The following is a 21,631-nucleotide window of genomic DNA, read 5'->3' on the forward strand; positions in this document are numbered from 1 at the left end:
GGTGAGACCCTGTCTCTAAATAAAATAGAAAATAGGGCTGGGGATGGGGCTCAGTGGTTGAGTGCCCTGAGTTCAATTCGAGAGATGACAACAGATCAATTTAGTCTGAATCCTTGGCTATGTGGACCAAGGAGTTCTAATGGGCCATCAGAGGGCATGGATCCACTTGCAGGAAAATCAAAGATGCACAGATTGCAGGCTCAGCTTGATTCTTGTTCTCCAAAGAACAGAGTCTCTGAGGAGGTGGCAGGCTAAGCCCCAACACAGAGCTCCCGCCCTTGTCCCGAGTCATGGACCTTATCCTTGACCCGTAACTCGACCTCCAGCATCATCTCTAGCACCGAGGCCTTCAGTTGAAATTCCAGGTCAGCCCTTCCTCCACTTTGCCTCCCAGGGGCAGGAGACAGGGGAATCTGTGCTCCACGTGCGTGGTTGAGGATGGAGGTTGCTCTTTATCGATTTAGGGATTGTCAGCTGAATTGACCAGTACGAAGAGTGACCATCAGCCTCCTCGGCTGGCCGGCCTCCCTCAGCGTTTCCTACCCTCTCAACACGTGGGAACAGAGATGGGGTCTTAGGTATCACCAGCTCAGACATGAAATGAGCAAGCGTGTGTGTGTGTGTGTGTGTGAGAGAGAGAGAGAGAGAGAGAGAGAGAGAGAGGACTTTCAGTTGGTATGTAGATGTCTCAAAAGCTATAGTGGATGGTCCAATCCCAGCTCATGCGATAGAACTTTCCAGGGTGATGAGAATCTCCTGTAAGGCAGCACCTGTTAGCCATCTGTGCTCTGGGGGCCTGAGAAATGTGGGTCGTATCGCAAAGAAGTCGACTCTCTAATTTCAGCTGATTTCCATGTTTGTAGTCACCTGTAGCTAAGTGGCGTCTGCATTGGGCGTCACGGATGGAGGTACGTAGTGGAGATCTGTTGTGGGAAGATGGGGGGGAGGTGCTGTATTCCGTAATAAGGGAAGAGCAATTGTCAGCTCCCTACGAAGGAGCTTCCCGGAACAGAGAGAATTTTGACGAAATGGAATTTGAGGTGGGTTGGCCTATCCTAGGGGCCCAGTAGACCCCAAGTAGGGGTATGGAGATTTATTTTAATATGGTGAGAGATGGTTGGAAGGATTCAAGTCCCAGAGTGAGACGATCACAACCACCAACACTTAGGTCAATTTATCATATAGTCTTTGTGTACATCGGCTGACCCAGTCTTCACAGTAATAATTCCAATGGGAAAAAAAAATGTCATCGTTATTACCCATATTAAATTCAAGATAGAAAATAGAGGCGCCAAGAGGTTACCCAACACGCATCCCGGTCTACAAGTTGCAGAATTAGAGTGCGGAGCAGGGCACGCAAGACCAGAGCCCACGCTCTTGACCACTGGGCTGCACTGCCTCGTTCTTGGCCGGTGTCTGCTTTTGGAAAAAATCCCTCTTGCTCAGTGAGGAACGAAACTGGGAGAAACAGGCCCTAGGACGAGTGGTAGCGAGAGATGACAATGCTGTGGACTAGGGATGTGGCAGAGGAAGGATGGGGTGATGGGGAGGAGGAGCTAGCCTTGAAACGTGTCTTTCGAATAGAAGCGACAGACAGACATTCTGGACGTGGCTTGCTGGGGGGGCTTCAGGGTGAGCGAAGAAAGGAAGAGCTGGCGATGGCTTCCAGTTTGGGACCCAGCTGGTCAGCAGTGGAGGCCTTTCCTGGGTGAGGATGACTGGGGTGGGTGTCCTGGGGCTGCGGTGGGGAGGGGGGTACCATCACGTGCCGCGTCGGGGAACCCACTGGGGATAATTCTGTGCTTCTCTTTGAGCACACATTTTCCTTTCTCCTTTCATTTTTTTTTCTCCTCCCTCCTTCCTTCCTAACTGCTCTCCTTCCCTTCTTTATTTCCTGCCATCATTCAACAAATATTTATTGAGACCTACTCGGTGCCAGAGAGCAAATCCATCTACCAAAGAGCCTGCCCACCTCCCTTATTTGGAGCTGCATGCTTTAGGACACACAGGTGACACCCAGGAAAGAGAGCTCGCAAACCGACGCTGCATGAAGATATGGACCACGGACGGACAAGATGAGTTCAGAGATCAGTGAGCCCTAGGAGGTGGACACAAGAGGCTGATGGGAAGGACAGTGCTTGGAGACACGGTGCCCGGGTGGGAGATTGCACTCAGGGGAGGCTGCATCTGCTCTGAGAATAATATGGAGAAGGGACCAATTAAGGGAAGAGCAGCGTGTGTGAGGGAGAGACAGACTATAGGTGATGGATATGCATGTGTATCTGATAATATAAAAGTGTGTGTGTGTGTGTGTGTGTGTGCGTGCATGCGTGCGTCTCTCTAGGTGTGCACCCACCTCCTGTCCTATCTGTCATTTCTCCATCTGTTCTAGGATCCGATTGATTGGTTTGAAAATCTGTTGAGCATTTCACGCACCCCAAGCTGTGAAAGTCAGGTCTAAATACAGACACCGTAGGAAGCACTAATTAATTTATGATTGTATTTTACATCACTGAAACGAGAGCTCCTGATTTGGGGACGCAACTTTCTGAAGGAAATAGCTCAAGGGCAAGGTAGAAGGTTCTTGCCTGGGCATTTTGTAGAAGAGACTGTCCTGCTAGCCAAGTCCAAGGTACAGGGGAAGGGGACTCCCGGCTGCATTCCATCAGCCGAGGATGAATTCCCTTCCATGTCAGGTCTCGATTGCAACCAAACTCTAGAGCTGGCACGGAGCCCGATGGCAAAACACCCTTATTCTTCACAGAACATTCGCATCTGCCATTGCTATGGATGAATGGAATAAGCCCTGAGACTTCATGTACAAGTGTCCATAGCCAGGCAAGGCGTTCTCGGAGAAAAAGGCTCTCACTAATGCATCATCCCGCCTTGCTGACCAGGTTCCTTGAACCATGAGGGAAAAACACACAACCGTGATTTACAGAAGAACAAAGATCTTTTTAAGGATGCACAAGAGGTAAAAATTAAATGACCTACCATCTGCACAGGTCCTAAACCGGCATTCTCTGAGAATGCACCACAAAGAGACAGGTTTCACAGGTAAGAGCAGCAATAAGGAGCCCCCTGCAAGGTGCACGTGAACCTTATAAAACATGCGCCCTGGCTGGTGGTGATCGGAGGAGACTGAGGTTAGAGGGGGCTAAGTAGATTCCCCAAAGTCATTAAGAACCAAGATGTCAGAAGGAGCATGCTAGTCTGCAGCCAGGGCTCCAGGGTCACTTGCCTAAGCAGGTAGAAGATGGTGCTCGGGGGCCATGACTGCACAGGGGCAAGCCACTGACAGTGTCTCATCCAAGAAAATGCTAAATGCTAACCACCCAGATTCGGCCATTCCACATTGTATCAATTTATCACATTGGACTTCATATGTATGTAAAGTTAATGATTCATTTAAAAAGAGGATCTGGGCTGTTTCAAAGGGCAGGTGGACTAAAACCAAAGGTAGCCCAAGAAAAGACAGAGAGTGAATGGAAACTTTGCCAAGTTGCCTTCATTCAGAGCAGGGTCTTCATGAGTCCGAGGCTGAGAGTTGGGGTGCCCCACGAGATTAGAGGCTATCAGGCTTATACGTGCGTAAATGGCAGGGGCAGCTTCAGCAAGAACCAACAGAGCTTGGCTGTCAGCAGGATGCAGGTGAGAAGGTAGGAGGGCTGGCAGCCTCTCTGAGACCGTGATGGGCTAACACCCAGCTGGATGTGAAGGCCTGAGGTAGAGCGGCCCCAGAGCCCGGGCTTCCTGAGAAAAGCTCTCTCCTGTCACTGTCTGTTCAACTGTGTGCACAAAGTGCCTGGGCAGACACGCTGACACTTCTGTCATCGTTATTTAATTGTCACACCTGCCCTTTGAGACACTAAGCCTGAGGAAAAGAAAATATGATAAACTAGCTAATAGAAGATGGTGTGCGAGGGACTGCAGAGGGACACACTTTGAATGTGTTTGAATCAAGTGTCAGAGACGTGCACTTCAGATGGGCTCCCTGGTCGGGGGCAGGCCAAGTGTTTTCCATAATCTTGTTCATTCGAACTCGAGGAATATTTTGTCTTAGAACCTCCGGAGGGGGATGGTCCAATCACAAAAGATAAAGGAGGGGAGGAAGAGTCCCGTGGCCTGAGGATACGGATTGGAAGCTGAGGGTCTAGGCGGGCAAGTGATTTAGATTTTAGATCTGTGCTTTCCAATCTATCAGCTTCAGAATTCTTGGAAAGGATTTCTGCTTCCCTTAATGGAGACCAAGCATTGAGCATAAAGAAAATCCATAAAATAAATCTCATGAATACACACACACACAGATATAAAGAAACCTTTAGAAAATGCAGATTCAGTGATGACTCAATCACAAATGCACTTTTTAAAGGATTCTTAAAATCCTCGTTGCTTTCTGCCCATAGGTGCTTTCTAACTCAAACGATATGGAAAAGTCAGCTTCTGTCATCTGGTGGTCTGTCGCTGTTAATGACCAGTGACCACACTCGGAGAGGTCGGGGATGACAAAAACCAACGCTCACAATTGGCACAGTGTGAAGTGTGTGTGTGGGGGGGTCCTACATTGGAACCAAGCTCTTCCCTGCGATGAAGCTTCCAAATGGTTAGGCTCCTTGGGGTGGCAAGGAGAAAGAGAGTTCTGGAATCTCACTGGCGTTATGTGCCTAATTGAAGCCGTTGGCTGTTCTTAGAGTGGGCTCGTTCGATGCCCATTTGAGAGGTGGGGTTCTGTGAACTTGAGTCACCACGTACGGGGGGGATGCATGTCCAAGGCAAGCAGTAATAATCCTTGAGAATCAATGCAACAGAGAGATTCATTTGTACCTACTGTGTGCTCCATGATAGCAAGAGGCACCTTCACCGGAACGTGCTCTGTGCCAGGGTGCCTGATCTCTTTTCTTGTGAATGAACAGGAGATGGCCTGGTCTCCAATCTACGAGAGAACCAGGAATTGAAACGTGATGCGAGTTGCTCGTAGCAAGCGTGATTCAGAGATGGCGCCCTGGAGCGCAACCCTCAACCATGGACCTCTGTCAGGATGCGGCTGCCCTGGGGGAGCTTTTACAGGTGTTGAGTGTAGCTCTAGCTTCAAGTGGACCCTGAGCCAGAGACGTCCAGCCTGAAACTCTGGACCAGTCTGCGTCTTCAGAGCCGCAGTGTCTCCTCGCCACGCTAGTTTTCTATTTCAGAAAGTGACAACTTACTCAGAGGAAAGTCCTGCTCTGGGTTTTACCTTCTAATAAGCACAGCGCCAGGCACACGGTAGTTGCTAAATTAATGAATGAAATTATTTCACAAACTTTGATCCGACGAAGACAAATATATCTATATATAGTACAGGAGATCAAGATGGACATCTGCTAACAGTGTCGAAGTGAAGGTCTTGAGTGTGGCATTGCTGTGCCATCTGGGGCTCATGATGACTGTCTTCTTCTGAGCTCTGGAGAAGGTACCACATACCTCAAAACCATGCCCTACCCCCGGCCAGTTTCTCTTTGGGGGTGGATCCAAGAATAGGGTTGCGGGGGGCCTTAACATTATGGCTGGTGTTGTGGTTTGGATCTGAGGTGTCCTCCCGGAGCACCTGTGTGGATTCAGGAATGTTTGGAGGTGGAATGATTGGCTCGGGAGAGCGGTAACCTAACCAGGCCGTCCTGGTTTGGATGGACAGACTGAGTGGTGACCGTAGGCAGGTGGGGCTTGGCTGGAGGAGGTGGGTCACTGAGGGCCATGCTCTGGAAGGATTCATCTTCCCTGTGGCCCCTTCCGTTGCTCTACTTACTGGCCACCATGAACAGAGCAGTGCTCTTCACCACATCCTTCCGCCATGTTGTTCTGCCTCACCTTTGGCCTGCAGAAACGGAGCTGGCCCACCATGGACTGAACCTCTGGAAACATGAACCAAAATAGACTTTCCCTCCTCTAAGTTGTTCTTATCGGATATTTTGGTCCCACAGCTGAGTAGCTCCTGCCCATTAAGGTGAAGAAGGCACCACTGGAGCAGATGCAAACCTGTGACGTCCTCATTATTCTCATCGGAAAGAGCAAGACCTGCCTTTGAAAGCCGTGAGCCAGCCCGCGACAGAGATGGTGAAGCCATGAACAGGGGCTTTCTCTCTCTCTTTTTTTTTCCATTATTATTTGTCATTTATAGTGTCTCTGGCCACAAAGAAGGAGTTGTCTCATGGGATAGGTAGGATGCTTGACTTCTGATCCCTGGAGGTAAGATCCATCCAAGAGTGGTTCAAGATACTTGGGTCCTCAAAAGGCCACACACATCGTTTTTCCAAATAGTTTTCGGAGAGAAATAGATTCTCCCTCTCCCTCTCCTCTCCTTGCTGGTTGCTGGTCCTACTGATAACCTACCCACTTCCCCTATCCGTTTAGGATGACAGCTTCGGAACTTTACACAGACTGGTTTTGATTTAGCAGAATCATCAGGAAAAATATAAAGAAAATCCAGTTCTCTTTCCATGTTATACCCAGAAAGGCAGCCGACTCTTGGATTCCTGTGTCTACATCCAGACTGCCGAGCCCTCTGCGTCTCGCTGCCTCCTGGTGCATGGATTCCTCCTAACTTGCTCCCCAGATGGAACAAAAATGGGGTCCAGGGCATCTTCTCTATCTTGGCCTCTTGGTCATTCTGCCAGGGCTCAGTTGGTGGCTACCCCTTCTCTAGGCCACGTGGTCCTCACAGACTCTGCACCAGCGCCCGTCCTCGACCCACATTCTCCCATAGCCAGGGCACTGTGTTTGGAGACCTCAGATAGTCACCCTCCCGGGAGCCGGATGGAGCCTCTAGGAAGCAGCAGGTGATTGTCTCAGAGGTGAAGCATCGCTCAGAACCATCATGGTAGCCAAGGCGTGGATAGGGGTTCCCGTGTAGCAGGCAACCAAGGCACCTGCTGGGGTCTGGATGCATTTTGAGTGCGTCCCCCCCCAAATTTATATGTTGAAATTGAAATTTAATATCCATTTTGAGGCACTCAGAGGTGGAAACGTCATCTGCTGATGGTGTTGAGTTGGGGCCGGTGAGAGGTGATTAGGATTAGATGGTTTCCAAGGTGCAACTCCCGTGATTGATTAACGGGTGTCTTCATAAAGAGAGAGAGAGAGACCAAGCAACAGGGGAGCGTGTGCGCTTCCCATCTCTTCCTACATGATATGTCGCACCACATTGCGATTCTGAGAGCCAGAAGGCCATTGTCAGACCCAGCTCCTCAACCTGTGCCTCTAGAACTGCAGGTCAGAATAAGCTGATTTTCTTTGTAAGTTTCCTGGCCTCAGGTATTTTGTTATAGTGATGCAAATTAAATTAATGCAGTGCAATGCACACGGACTCATTTTTAAACAACAGACAGCCACTGATCTGATTTAATTTTTAAAACAACCTTATGTGATAGATAGATAGATAGATAGAGGAATGATGAAGATAATTTTATATATATAAAATCATATATGATAATTACTTGTTGTAATCATCATCATCATCATTCCGTTCTATCCATTAGGAAAGCGAGGCACAGAGAGGTTAGTTAATGAGCCCAAAGTCCCATCTCTTAGGGCAGAACCCAGATTCAAGTCCAGGCAATTCAGTTAGATCAGTGGCTGTCGGTGAGGGGCAGTTTGCACTTCCTTGGGGACATTTGTGGTTGTCCTGACTCGAGGATGACACTGTCATCTGAAGGGAGAGACCAAAGATGCCACTCAGAACCCTGCAGTGCCCACTATAAAGAATGATCCATCCCGAACATTGACGGGGGTGACATTGTGGAGTCCTGGGTGAGACCTAGATCTTGATGACGTCAGGGTTATAAATGGTCTTGTTTGGGGGCATTCTAGTAGGGTTTTTTTTAAAAGTTCATAAAACAGAGAAACTGTTTCCTTCCCCCAGGAGAAAAAAATTCAGCCCCCCCCTGGGAAACGGAAGAGGGGCCGCCCTCCTTGGTGGAGAGGTTGTGTGACGGGGACCAGGGGTAGAGATGGACCCCCTGGCCTTTTCTTCCAGATGGATCTCTGAAGGGGAGACCAAACCCAGAATAGTTTCTCCCGTGGTCAGCAGAATCCGTCAGTGGTCAGAATATCATCCCACCACGTTCCGTTCTCTTTGAGTCTTCTAACTCCCTTCCAAGCCCTCAAGCGCAGCCCTACCCTTCCGCCATCGGGGATACCCACGCCATCAAGCCCAGTGCTCCCCAGTACTGCTGATCCCAGCCACCTCTCAGCTGCCAAATCTCACAACTCTGATTCATGTCTGCTGGGACCAGGGATTCTCTCTGAGCAGGCATGCCGGACAGGCTGTGGTTCCTCCACCTGAGACCACTGCCCTGACCCTGACCTTTAGGCTCCATCCAGCTGGTCTTGCAAGCTTCCTCTCCCTTTGTCACATTGAATGGTGGTCGATTTTCAGATCTCAACTCTGCCGCCTGCAAGCTGTGTGGGCTCAGCCAAGTTGCTTAACTTCTCTGTTGCTTGATACCAGGGAAAATATTAGCATCTACTTTCTTCACCTGTTTCCACAGGACTCATGCCCTTGGTGCTTCAATGACATGTCTCTGATAGATTCCTGAGTCTAAAATATCTGTCCATGCCTGGCACAACTCTTGTATTTGTTCATTATAGATCTAATCTTGGGTTTCCTTTTGACATGATCATACGAGCATGGAATATAATGGGCTCCAATTCAGTCCCTAATAATTCCCCTTTCTCTTCCCCCACTCTACGACTGGTTCTTCTATTTATTAATAGATTTTTTATTAATGCCTATGGACAGACAGAAAGGTGAAATGCACTGTGGACTGGTCCTAGGCACATAGGAAATCACACACGTTTAAAACAAGGAACGGGGCATGAGGCCCGAGTTTGCAGTTCTCTCCACAGTGTGACCTTGGGTCAACTTCAACCTGGAGCACTCTCCTTCTCCTTCTCTGATCGTTCTTTGTGGAATCTGCGCAGCCTGTCTGGCTCCTTCCCCTTCTTCCTCTCTCTCTTTCCCTCACTCTTTTTCTTCCTTTTGCCTTTATTTCTTCTTATCTCCTTTGCCCCTCCTCTCTTTCCTGCCTGTCCCCCGTGCCTGCCTTTCTATCCTCCGTGGGTTGCAGACGGGGCAGAGACGATTCTATTTGAAAAGATACTCCTGCCTGGAACAGAGACGTCCTGTCTGAAGCCCAGGCCACTCTGTGAAATGGAATCTCCCAGCCTTCCTTTCTAAGAAGGCAGAGTCTGTTGAAGGGCAGAGACCATGGAAGCCTTATCATTAACATATGCCCAACACCTGGTGCATAATAAGCATTAATAAGTCTTCAGTGGAATTAATGAGGGAAAGACTATTAATGGAGCCTTCTTCCCTGTGCAGGAATTGGAGGTCCAGGGAGAGAGAGTCCCTGTTCTAAATTCATCCAGCAAAGCCGGTTGTTAAGTCGGAACAGTCGCTCGAGACTCTCACTCTACTTTGGCCGAGAGCCTTAGCCCCTGTGCAGCCCTCTCTTCTTGGATCTCTCTATAAAATTGAGGCTTTTGAATGGCTTGACTTCTCTGCCTACGGGAAGTTCTGGATCCGTGATTTGGGGGTTGGAAGGCTTGCTGGAGTTCCCAACATAACTGGGCAGAGCAAAGTCCTGGCTGAGCTCTTGGGCAGGATTCCTTTTCACTCTGATTTCACACTCCTATCAAGCACCCAGCGAGTCGCAGAAGGTTCCACCAGGATGTCGTGTGAAATTGTCCTGCTTGGCATGTGGCAGGGAGCCCGTGGTGGAGTGAATTTCCAAGTGAGATCCTTTCCCCTAGGCAGAGGGGCTGGCCCTGCTTCCTGGCCCTGCTCTAAGTGCCATTCTTGGGAGGGCTCGGAAAATACTGCTAATTTATGCATCGTTTATTCCGATGGATAGTGCATTGGGGGAAAATGTAAGGTGCCCACATACCTCTAATTCAGGCAAGCCAAAGGCAAGCTCCGCCACTGACCCTTTCAGAGAGCACGGGACGTTTATGTCTCATACGGTTGACCGCTCTCTCCCTGGGCATTCATGATGGCCATTTGCTTCAGCTGAGGAGGCTCCAGAGACATATCACAAGTTGACTGATGTAGCTCGATCTGGCAAGAATTCCTAGGGATTCTGGCCTGAGTTCTTGACGTCCCAGTGGTAAGTCAGTGACAGCCTGAGGGTTCACTTCATGAGTCTCTCTTTCAGTTTCCAGTTTGGTCCCTACTGGCAGAGTGACCTTGGGCCAGTCATATGGCACCGATCACATTCTGTACTCTGGGTGAATTCCGTCAGGTGGTATCCAAGAACTCAAGCCCTCGGGATTGAATTTGGACTCTGTTTTTCTGGTTTGGGGCAAATAAATCAATCTCACTGGGCTCAGATTCCCAATCTCTAAAGTGGGGATAATAATGGCAGTTTCATCAAAGAGTTGGTTCAAAACTTAACAGCTGGGATGGGGCTGGGGCCCAGGAGTAGAACACTTGTCTGGGGTATGTGAGACCCTGGATTTGATTTTGATCCCTTCTAAAAAAAAAAAAAAAAAAAAAAAGAAAGAAAGAAAGAAAAATCAAAAGTTAACGTACTGAGAACCTACTATATTTGAGACATTCCCTATAGATTTTAATTCATTTAGTTCTCATGCATTCTCCATGAGAAGGATACTTGATTTCCAAATATTGAAACAGATACAAATTGCAGGTGTCCCTCAACTTATGATGGGGTGGTGTTTCCATAACATTTATTGTAAATTGAATATCAGCGTCAGACGTGCATTTGATATGCCTAATCTGCTGAACATCAACAGATCAGCAACACAGAACACTCTAGAACATTGGTTTGTTTCCTGCCTGGTCCTATGGACAGCCTGGGAGAGTATCATAGCCAGGTGCAGTGGGTGTGTCTGTAATTCCTGCTACTAAGGAGGCTGAGGCAGGAGTATCACTTGAACCCAGGAGTTCAAGATCAGCCTGGCCAACATTCCCAAAGAGAAAGTACTGTGTTACATATCTTTAGCCCAGAAAAAGATCCACATTGCAATTTCGAAGCATGGTTTCAACTGAACATTGCTTTCATATTTTTATAAAGTTGAAACATGGTTAAGTCAGACCATTTTAAGTTGGTGACCCTCTGCGCTTGGAATGAGTAACCTGTGCCGGATCCTACAGCTAATAAGTAGATTCAAACCGAGTCCGACAGGCACTGAGTCTCTGCTCTTATCCACGAAGCAGGGGAGTCCAACATGTGAAGGAGCTTAGAGAAGTCAGTTCCGACTTAGAACTTGAACTCTTCACGGCGAAACAGAGTGAGCACTCAGCTAATGGCAGCACCCAGTCTGGGTTGAATGCTAACTGGGTTGTTCTGGTTTCTCTCAAGTCCGCTGATACTGCTGACCTGTGTATGAATGGGGTTGTGCTTAGCCAGGGACCCGTGGCAGTGGGACTGGGTGGGGACGGGGCGACACAGTTAGATCCTGTCTCATAAACATTTGGGGCTGTGAGAGCATCTGTGCCATCCTGCAGAATGATTCTCGCTTCAGGGCTGTGTGTTGACGCTGATGTCGCGGCTGCTCTGAGCGCCCGAGATACTGTTAACGAGCTGTTCCAAGCCCAGATGCGGTGTTTTCTCACCATATGATCCATCCATGCTGCAGTGCATGGTCTCAGACAGGCACGGCAAAAACGCAGACAGGCTGAGCCCTGTGCGTGGAAAGCCTGGGCGGGGGAGCCGTGTCCTCCAATCTGCCTCCACCCTCCTGATTTCCAGGGACCCTGTCTTCATTCCCATGTCAATCATTTATTCAATCGGGAACCACAAAGCCTTACGGAGCAAGTTACAATGTGGCAGACGTCCTATCAGGCACAGGGAACATCAATGGACAAAACCACACCTATGGTCTCAAGAGCTGATACTAATCATGCAGGACCCAGGAACGAATCATAGGAGGGCATTATTCTAAGCTCTAATGTGGGTAGTTCTCAAGGACTTTGGGGAATTAAAAAGAGAAGCCAGAGGGTCACTCTGGTGGAAACCCTGGGTCCCCTGGGTTTAATTCCTAGCACTGTAAAAATGGTGGTGGGGGAGTTAGTGAAAATCTTTGTAAAGGAATTAAAAAATAAAATTGTACAGCCAGCATCTAGACACCTTTCCTATTTGAGAGAAGTCCCCCAATAGGCAAATGTCACGTCCCCTCTACTAGCAAAGGTAAGAGGGGCCTTCCTCGTTCTCTTACTCCCTGGTGGGTAGAGTGTGACACAGGACATGCTCTCCTCCTCCAGCCCGGGTCTCCCTGCGGGCATCTGAGACTCTGGGAGCTCAACGCCACCCCTGGCGGAGGGTGTAGCTGATACCTCCTGTTACAGTTCCAAAGTGAGGCTTGGTCCCCTCTGCCCAGAGCTGCTGATTTCCCACAAATGGGTAAACCACTCCTCCACGTGGCCTTCAGCTCTGCCCAGTGCTCTTGGAATCATCCGTACACCTCTCCTTCTCTGGAACCCACATCCCACCCATCATTAAGGACTGTTGGCATTTTTTTTTTTTTAAAAGCACGTCCTCTGGCCATGTCTTCCTGGCCACCCTCACCCAGGGCCCCTCCACGTCTCCCCTGCTTTCCTGAGGTGGTCACTGTGAGCAGGCTGCTTCCTTCTGCCCTCGCCACATTGCTCTCCTTTCTCAGCATCCAAAAAAAAATAACATTAAATGTAAATCACATCACAGGCTCCTGTTCAATATTCTTCAATGACTTCTCAGTACACATAGGAAAACATATTCCAGTGTCTTCCTCATGGCCTGTTAATCCCTCCCCGACCTCTTCCCCGCCATCTTTCCTGACCTTGTTTCTAGCTGCCTTGCTGTGGCTCACCCCCCCCCTCCAGCATTCCTGGCCTTTTTCCTGTTCCTCGAGAACCCCAAGATATGACAACATGGGCCTGTTGAAATGTCAGGTGCAGTTGAGAAGAACTTAATTAAAACCTAGGAGAGAGAAGAAAAACTGGAGTGTGGACCATTCTGGAGAAGATGGAGGGGGACGAGATCTGAAGCCAGGTGGACAGGTTGGTCTTCTCCAGTAGGAGAGGCATCTGCTCCCATCTTATAGGAAGAGGGAGACCAGGAGGTGTGGAAATAATTGCTGGATCCGAGGCCTTGATAAGGGGACGAGGGAGGAGAACAGGAAGATCAGAACACCTACACCAGTCACAGCTAAAACCCAGGAGAGGGCCGGGGCTGGGGCTCAGCGGTGGAGCGCTCGCCTAGCACATGTGAGGCCCTGGGTTCGATTCTCAGCATCACATAAAAGTAAATAAATAAAATAAAGGTATTGTGTTCAACTACGACTAAAAAATAAATATTAGGAAAAAAACCCAGGAGACAGATCAATGGCTTGTCATTCATTCACCCATTCATTCAACAGATATATATATTTTTGAACTTGTGCTAATTGCCGGGAACTGATGTTAGGCACTAACGCTGGTATGGAGTCAGTTTTGCTTAGCCATTGAACGTCAAAAAACAGAAGACGCACTGGGTGAGGCCTTGGAAAGTATCTTTCGCTTCTGAGACTGTTTCCTTCTCTGGAATAATAATAATGCCTGCTTTGTTGATTATAGTAGTTAATTACGTAGTACTACAAAGAGCATTGCATTTGGGCTGGGGATGGGTCTTGGCGGTAGAGCACTTGCCTGGCATGCCCAAGGCCATGGTTCCATCCCCAGCATTACCAAAGAAGAGAAAGAAGGTCTGCTTTCATCCAAAGTGACAGCCAGCTTGGTAGGTCTGGGAAGGAAGGCACCGTGACTATTTTGTTCACTGATCCCCTAATGATAAATAACTGATTATTTATGGAATAAATGAGTTTCAGGAAGAGGGGAAATTGCAGCTTTGTAGACTTTAAACAGCTCCTAGAAATCTTACTGGCAAAGTAACCTGGGTAATTCATGTCACTAACAGTTGGATCTTGGTGCCATGACACTGTCTTATTATTAGGTCCCCTGACTGTGGGAGCCCTCGCAAATTACATGCTTTGGGCATGTTGTCTGTAGCGTGATGGTCAAAGCCACCCAGGCCCCCTGGCTTCCCTCTGCTCTCTTCACTGGGCCTTCGGGGCCTGCCCCGAGCCAGACACACGCTTACCCGCCAATACCCACTGACTTACCGGTCAGGTACCATTTCCTCTCAGATGCTGTACATAACAAGACTCCAGATCCACGGAGATCTTGACAGGTTGTCAATTAGCTGGAGTAAAAAGGAGGTGCCTTTGAATGGAGCTCAGTGTAAAGCAAGCTCTGAGGTCTGAGAGATGAGTGGCAAAGAATGGATGTGACAGTATCGAGCAGCCACTCCTGTGCTAAAGAAAAAGAAAGCCAAACTAACATGCAAAAAAATACCTCCTCCAGGGGACCCAAATCTGGAACAGGCCGTGTAAAAATAGTTCCTTTCAGTTCTGATTTTTTTTTTTTGCATCAACTTCAAATTAATAGGTTTATAATATGGCATAAATTCCATAATAAAATAAGGGATTGATCTTTGCAATTAAAGCAGAAATAAGACGTGGGTACATTCCTTATAGTTAGCCTGAACTAATGGTTGGTCACCAGCATCTAAATACAGAAGTCCAGCTAATGACATTGGCTTGAATCAGAATTTACTTTTTTTTTTTAATTGTCCCTGAGTTTATCTTTTTCTATTTGGTCAAATATTAAAAAAAAAAAAAAATTCTAGCCAGGCATAGTGGCATACCCCTGTAATCCCAGTGGCTTGGGAGGCTGAGGCAGGAGGATCATGAGTTTAAGGCCAGCTTTAACAATTTAGCTAGGAGGCACTAAGCAACTCAGTGAGACCCTGTCTCTAAATAGAATACAAAAAAGGGCTGGGGATGGGGCTCAGTGGTTAAGTGGCCCGGGGTTCAATCCCCAGCACCAAAGACGAAAAAAATAATTATTTGCCCTCCCTCTAAGAATTGCTATGAAAATGATCTTGGATAGCTGGCTTAAGTTCAATAGAAATTCTGGCATGACTTGGTGCCATCCTAAGTGCCTTGTCTGCTCCCACATTGAATCTTTATTCCGGTCTTGAGACTGGACCAGGATTAGCCTGTTTTTAGGTGAGGAATGGAAGCCCAAAAGTCGGGTAAGTAACTTCACGCAGGAGACAGGGATCATCAGAACTCTGAAGTCAGGCAAATCTGATTCCCAAGGCTGTGTTTCTTAACCCCATGTCTCCAAAGGAGACGATTAAATCTGGTGAGGACCAAACCAGCACACAAACATGAAGACATCCCAAATACTTTGGAGAACATGTCACCCGACGACAAGTCTGATTATTCATGATCAGGGCTATGGCTTTGGTTTGAAAACTCTGCACTGCCCCACCATTATACACTAACAAGGTCCAGCTCTATGTGAATTTCTCTAGCAGGCAAATTCCTCTGGCTTAATAATAGTGCTTGCTGCGAAAGCTCAAAACCCAACAGCAATTAATTATTGACAGAGCATGTGAATTAGAGATAAAAGAAAAGGCATTCTCCCTCCACACGTGCGATAGTAAATAAATTTAATTATGGTAGGAGAAGCTAAGGGATCTTCGTCTGTATTAAGTTTTATTAGCTGAGACATTTAAAAGCATGTCATCATAACAAAGAGGTCTTGTGTAATCCTAAATGTACCACTTTGGTGCAAGGCTCGGAAGTGAATAGACTTAATGGAGCTCCTGGTGGCAGATGGCTCGCGGTACCAACAGGTATTGAACAGGTTCATCGTCAATTAACTCTGGTCTACATATGCCTACAGCAAATTGACTGCCTCATAGGATCCTGAGCCTCATTTGATCACTGACAGGCCTGCTACATTGGGATTTGGGGGGATGGCATTAAACCCCTTTAATATCTTGGAGCCAGATAAGATGGCATCATTCTGAAGGTAAACAGGTGAAGGGGTGGCCAATAGGGAGAAGCACCCTTGTCAAAGAAACCAAAAGACACAGGTGGTGGTGTGGAATCTGTATTAGTTAGTTTTCCGTTACTGTAGCAAATGCCTCAGATAATCAACTCAACAAGAGGAAAGGTTTATTTCAGCTCATGGTTTCAGAGGGTTTCAGTCCACGGTTGATTGTTCTGGTTGCTTTTGGGCCTGTGGCAGCACAGTACATCATGGAAGGAGCACATGGTGAAGAAACCCATTCATCTACTGGCCCCACAAATAGGTAAAAGAAACCCATTCATCTACTGGCCCCACAAATAGGTAAAAGAGAGGAAGGGGCTGGGTTCCCAATAGCCCTTTCAAGGTCATGCCCCCAATGACCTAAATTCTCCCTCCAGGCCCCACCTCTTGAAGGTTCTACTCCCTTCCAATAGTTCCACCATTTAGCATGAGGCGTAGGGGGACATTCTAGATGTAACTAGAGCAGGATCTTTCCGGGGGCTCACTGGACAAACTTGGGAGCAAAGGAAGAAGAAAATCCTCCTTACTGAAGCAGACCCATATTAGATGCTTTCACCCTATATGTCATTTTATTGTCAACTAAACTTGAGGTAAGCTTTAGGATTGTTTGAATGAGGTTAATAAGAACCAGAGATGCGATTCTAATTACTAAGGTCACAAAACCTTTGTGATTCCTGTGTCCATTCCCTGTTCCTGGCCTTCGGTTTCCTCATCTGTACAATAACGCCTTTGAACAATGTCAGGGGTCAGCACACTTTTTATGTAAGGGCCATACAATCAGTGTGCTAGATTTTGTGGGCCACAAGGACTCTGTTGCACCTGTCAGTTCAGGTGTCATGGCCCCAATGCAGCCATAGCACGTGGAATGAGAGTGAGTGTGTCCTAGTGAAGATCTATCGATGAACATCAAAATTTGAATCCTGTATAATTTTCATGGACCACGCAGTATTATTATGTTATTATCATCACCATCATCGTTGTCATCATCATCATCATCACTATTATTATTATTACTATTATTATTATTATTGTGTGTTTATTTCAACCATTTAAAGACTGCAAATCCTTCTTTGCTGTGAGTCACATAAAAAGAAAGAGGTGGAAAGTAGTTTTCCAAGCCTGGACTAGATAATCCCGGAGGTCTTGTTGAGCTCAAACATTTTCTGAAAGCCGCTAGGACAATAAGATCCTTAATTTATTAAGCTCTTGTACATGACAGATTCTGTGCTAAATGCTTTTCAAACATTATCTCCCTTAATCCTTACACTACAGTGTGAAGCCAGTGCTATCATTATCTGCATTTCGGAGATTATAAAACTAATATGGAGAGAAATTAGGGGCATATCTAGGTTAAACATAACTGGTAAGAGGTAGAAAAGCAATTTAAACCCAGGGGTATAAGGTTCCCAGAAAAGAATGCGGGAGCCTCTTCGGCCTCTTTGGATAATGCCATAGTCAAGACTCTAGTTGGGACATGTAAATCCAAAGAACCCCCAAGTGCTTATCATTTTATTTGGTGGCTTCTCACGAGGTTCCTCTTATCATACATTTTTTTTGATAAAAGAAAAAAAAATAAAGTATTTCTAGATCGGAATAACCATTCTCTTTCCTTTTCCAGGAACGTGATGCCCAAGACGGTGGAGGGGCAGATAACCATGGAGAAGACCCCAAGTTACTTCGTGACCAACGAGGCCCCCAAGCGCATCCACTCCATGGCTAAGGACATCAAACTGATCGTGGTGGTGAGAAACCCCGTGACCAGGGCCATTTCCGACTACACCCAGACGCTGTCCAAGAAACCCGAGATCCCCACCTTCGAGGTGCTGGCCTTCAAAAACCGGACCCTGGGGCTCATCGACGCGTCCTGGAGCGCCATCCGCATCGGGATCTACGCCCTGCACTTGGAGAACTGGCTGCAGTACTTCCCACTCTCCCAGATCCTCTTCGTGAGCGGGGAGCGGCTCATAGTGGACCCCGCGGGGGAGATGGCCAAGGTGCAGGATTTCCTGGGCCTCAAGCGTGTGGTGACCGAGAGACATTTCTATTTCAACAAAACCAAGGGGTTCCCTTGCCTCAAGAAGCCAGAAGACAGCAGCGCCCCCAGGTGCCTGGGCAAGAGCAAAGGTCGGACTCATCCTCGCATAGACCCCGACGTCATCCACAGACTGCGGAAATTCTACAAACCCTTCAACATGATGTTCTACCAAATGACTGGCCAGGATTTCCAATGGGAGCAGGAAGAGGGGGACAAATGAGACGATAGTGCTGGGGAGGGAAGGCAGGTGAATGGCAAGGAGGCTCCTCACCGGGGGCCTAGGTCCCCCAGGGTCTGCAGCCACCCAGTAGGTCCCCTTCTTCCAGCTGGGAGTGTTCCCAGGGCTGCTGGCTTAGGCGGAGGGGTGGATCCCACAGCAACCCCCCTGGAGGAACCAGGTCTATCTGAGCCGCAGTGTCTGGTTGACCAGATGGCCACAGAACCCACCATTCATTCTTATCTCCTACCAGCTGGTAGAGTCTGGTACCTCTCCCGTATCAAAGACAGTGCCATGAATGTTTATTTGGACGACGAAAAAGAAAGATCTACTTCATGGGGTGCTCTTAGTTGGGGGAAACCTGGGTTCTAGACCTGTACCTGGCTTTACATCTGAACCTCTGGTTGGGCTTCTTCCAGAATGTGGTATGTGCCTGAGACCCTCAGGCCTCCTGGGGAGCAGAGTCCTCCCTCTAAGGCATGTCTAGCCTTCTCATCCTCCCAGGCCCTTGATTCTCTTCTTCCCCGCCTTGCGAAGACAGAGGCATGCACAAACATTCCTCACCCCGCCCTCCCCTTCCAAAAAAAAATAGCGAACATCCCTGGGAGCCTTCCTGCTAAGGATCCCTCTCATCATGAGCATCCTGGGTGGTGGGAAGCTTAGCCTACGTCCTCATGTGAGAAAATCCAGCCCACAAGCCTTCTCTCAGAGCCCTGTGATCACAGCCAAGTCCAAAGCCCTGGTGTTGGCAAAAGATGAATGGCACATTTTAGGGAGAAAGAAGAAATCCAATCCTCTTTGGTGGGAGGTCTCCTTAAACTAAAGACCCTCTCCCCCCAAAGCACGGTGGTCCCGAGGCATGCTTTTGGGATGGACTCAGTCCCCTAGGGTCCCCCAGAGAGGCACAGACCAGAGAGTCAGCATGTCTTTTTGTTATGAATCACCCTTCGCGATGCAGTGGGGGAAGGGATCACTGACTGTTGTTCTGTTTTTTCCCGCCTCCACCCCCACAGGGTCATCTCATGATTCATTTTCCTTCTTCAGAGATGGCACATATGGGACAAGGGCACAAGGGCTGATTCCATTTATCAGCTCCAGTTTAAGGGGGGGTGGGGGAGGGCAAGGGCTGTCTGCAGACACCCCCATCAAGGGCTGCCAAACAAAGTGACCCTTCCCATGAGTCTGATTTGATTCAAATGCAGCATCTGACATCAAAGCACTTGTTCACAGATCACCCAAACCAGGAATTGTTCTAGTAAAATTTGAAATTTGTACGAGCGTGGGGTGGGGGGAGTCGAACCTGCTCAGCTGTTATTAAACTGTCATTTCTCCCACTCAATGAAAACTGTGTTGTTATAAAGCTTAATGCAATCTAACTCATGGGTTTCTGTCGCCTGTTTGTGTTGGTCCTGTCTATCCCCACCCTCACCCTGCAAGCCCACGAGTATCTTTCTCCAGTCAGAAAGAAAGACCTAGGTTGGAGAGTTTTTGGAGAATTCTGTCTGTGGGGCAGGATGATTTCTTTTCTTTTTCTTTTTCTTTTTTTTTTTTTGCAATAGAAAATGGTACCTAAGAGGGAGTACAGATGTCTCTGTCTTCACCACTCCTGGCAAGGGATGGGCTGATTTTCCAGATTCCGAAAAACAGCTTTACAAATGTGTTTTTTTTTCCCCCTAGATAAGAGAAAGTGAACAGACGGCAATAGATATACTTTCAATACCAATGTAAAAGAAGATATAGATCAAAATGCACAGACACATGCACAGAAGGAAGAGAATGGATTTGGGCTGGTGCAGAAGGTGTGCGGTGTGTCCAGCGCGTGTGGGTGGGGTTTGTAATGAAAAGAGCCAAGGAGGACATGGGTTTTCACCAGCTACACCTCACTGTCAGCCAGGGGGTTGTTCAAGGCACAGCTCCGTTTCCAACCCATTGGCTCAGAAACGAGAGTAGGGCTCAGGCATGGATCCTTTCCAAAATATTCTTAAAGAAGGCGGGATTGAGAACACCTGGAGTCTCATCTGTACACCTCTTTGCCTTCTCGTCCTCCTCTCTCCTGGCTTTTAGGCTTTGGCAAGAATCATTCCTAAGGGAAGTGCCTCCCCAGGGTTTTATGGTTTCCTTGTAAGAACATGTTCTCTCCTGGAGTTCAATGGCAGCTAGGTAAGGAGCAACTTTATAATTTAGACATAGGAATACATATCTGGTTCTAAGAAAGCTTTAAAGATACCAATCTACTAAGAATGGCTGTTGCCACATCCTCCCCTCCTCTCTTTAGAGAAGATGTAGAGAAGGGTAAGATGTACGTGGATTCAGATGGTCAACCACACTCAACTCTCCATTTCCCGTCTCCCTGTCTGTCTACCTGTCCTCATAAACCCAGCACGTCAATACCTTCAGTGCTTCTTCCAAAGAAAGCTAGTAAGCGTGCGCCCTCACATAAATATGTCACATAAATATGACGAACAAATGCATTTTTTAATATGGTTAGCCAGTAGTAAATAAGCCATTTTCACCTGGGAAATAAACACAAGGAAATCCCTCTCTCCTAAACCCTTTATATACCCTTCTTTATAACAACAGAATGAAATTCTCTGAGTAAAAAGGGCAGAGGTCTCACCTTGGGATCATGAGGACTTGTAAGAGTCTGTTTGGCAAAATGGTTGAAAAACTCCTGGTTCTGAAAAGAAAGGCACATTTGACACATTTAAGGTCTGTTTTCTTCGATGCCTACTCTGTTTTGATGCTTGTGACTGAGGGGGTGAGCCACTAAGCCAAGTCCCCTTTGTCACTGGAGAGGCTTGATGAAGAAATTATCTTCTATCCAGAAAAACCAAGTCAACATACTCTGGCCACATTTAAATGTGAGCGTGGCCATGCACAGGGGATTGAATTTTGTATTTGATTTCAATTAGAAAAAAGCATAAATCACGTTTAATTTTCTATTCTCCTCCCTTTCCTCCAATGGATGATTCATGGCTCTGGGATGGCTACTGCATGTGGCTCAGAGATGAGAAAAGATAATTTTTCCTTCCAAAGTGTGCAGCCAAAATCGCTCCCATATTTGTCTCTTTTGCAAATACCATTGTGTACCTGAAAGAAAAAGAAACACCATTCTGTGCATGAAAGCCAAGAACCTGCAGTTTAGAGCTACCAGCTTAGAATACAGCAACCAGAATAGCAAAACCATCCAGCACCCTTATTTATTTTTAGTTTGTTTATGAGAAACTGCATGGACTCCTTGCAACTCCAGGAGCACCTCAAAGCAAATTTTAAGGCCAGGAGATACAAGACTCTGAGATACAAAACCCAGAGTCCCCATCTGAGCCTCACTTCTCTACAGCCTCAACTCCTCTTCTTCTTGTTTCTTCACTTTCCTGCCCCCTCTCATTTGATCACCTCATTATTTCCCAAAGATCACATCTCCATTGTCTCACTTCTATCAAAAGAGAGGTAGCTGGGTTTTTAT

The 21,631-nt window shown here is 47.5% G+C and overlaps 1 protein-coding gene across 1 annotated transcript in view; it reads left to right on the top strand.

Moving 5' to 3' along the window:
- Nucleotides 1-18,168, top strand: part of Hs3st4 (heparan sulfate-glucosamine 3-sulfotransferase 4) — a 342,135-nt gene extending 323,967 nt beyond the window's left edge. Inside the window, exon 2 of the mRNA XM_027948794.2 lies at nucleotides 17,532-18,168. Within this exon, the coding sequence (XP_027804595.1) occupies nucleotides 17,532-18,168 (637 nt within the window). The remainder of the gene's footprint in view (nucleotides 1-17,531) is intronic.
- The last annotated feature ends 3,463 nt before the right edge of the window (nucleotides 18,169-21,631 follow it).

This window comes from Marmota flaviventris, chromosome 19 (assembly GCF_047511675.1).
Source record: "Marmota flaviventris isolate mMarFla1 chromosome 19, mMarFla1.hap1, whole genome shotgun sequence".
Taxonomy (NCBI): Eukaryota; Metazoa; Chordata; class Mammalia; order Rodentia; family Sciuridae; genus Marmota; species Marmota flaviventris.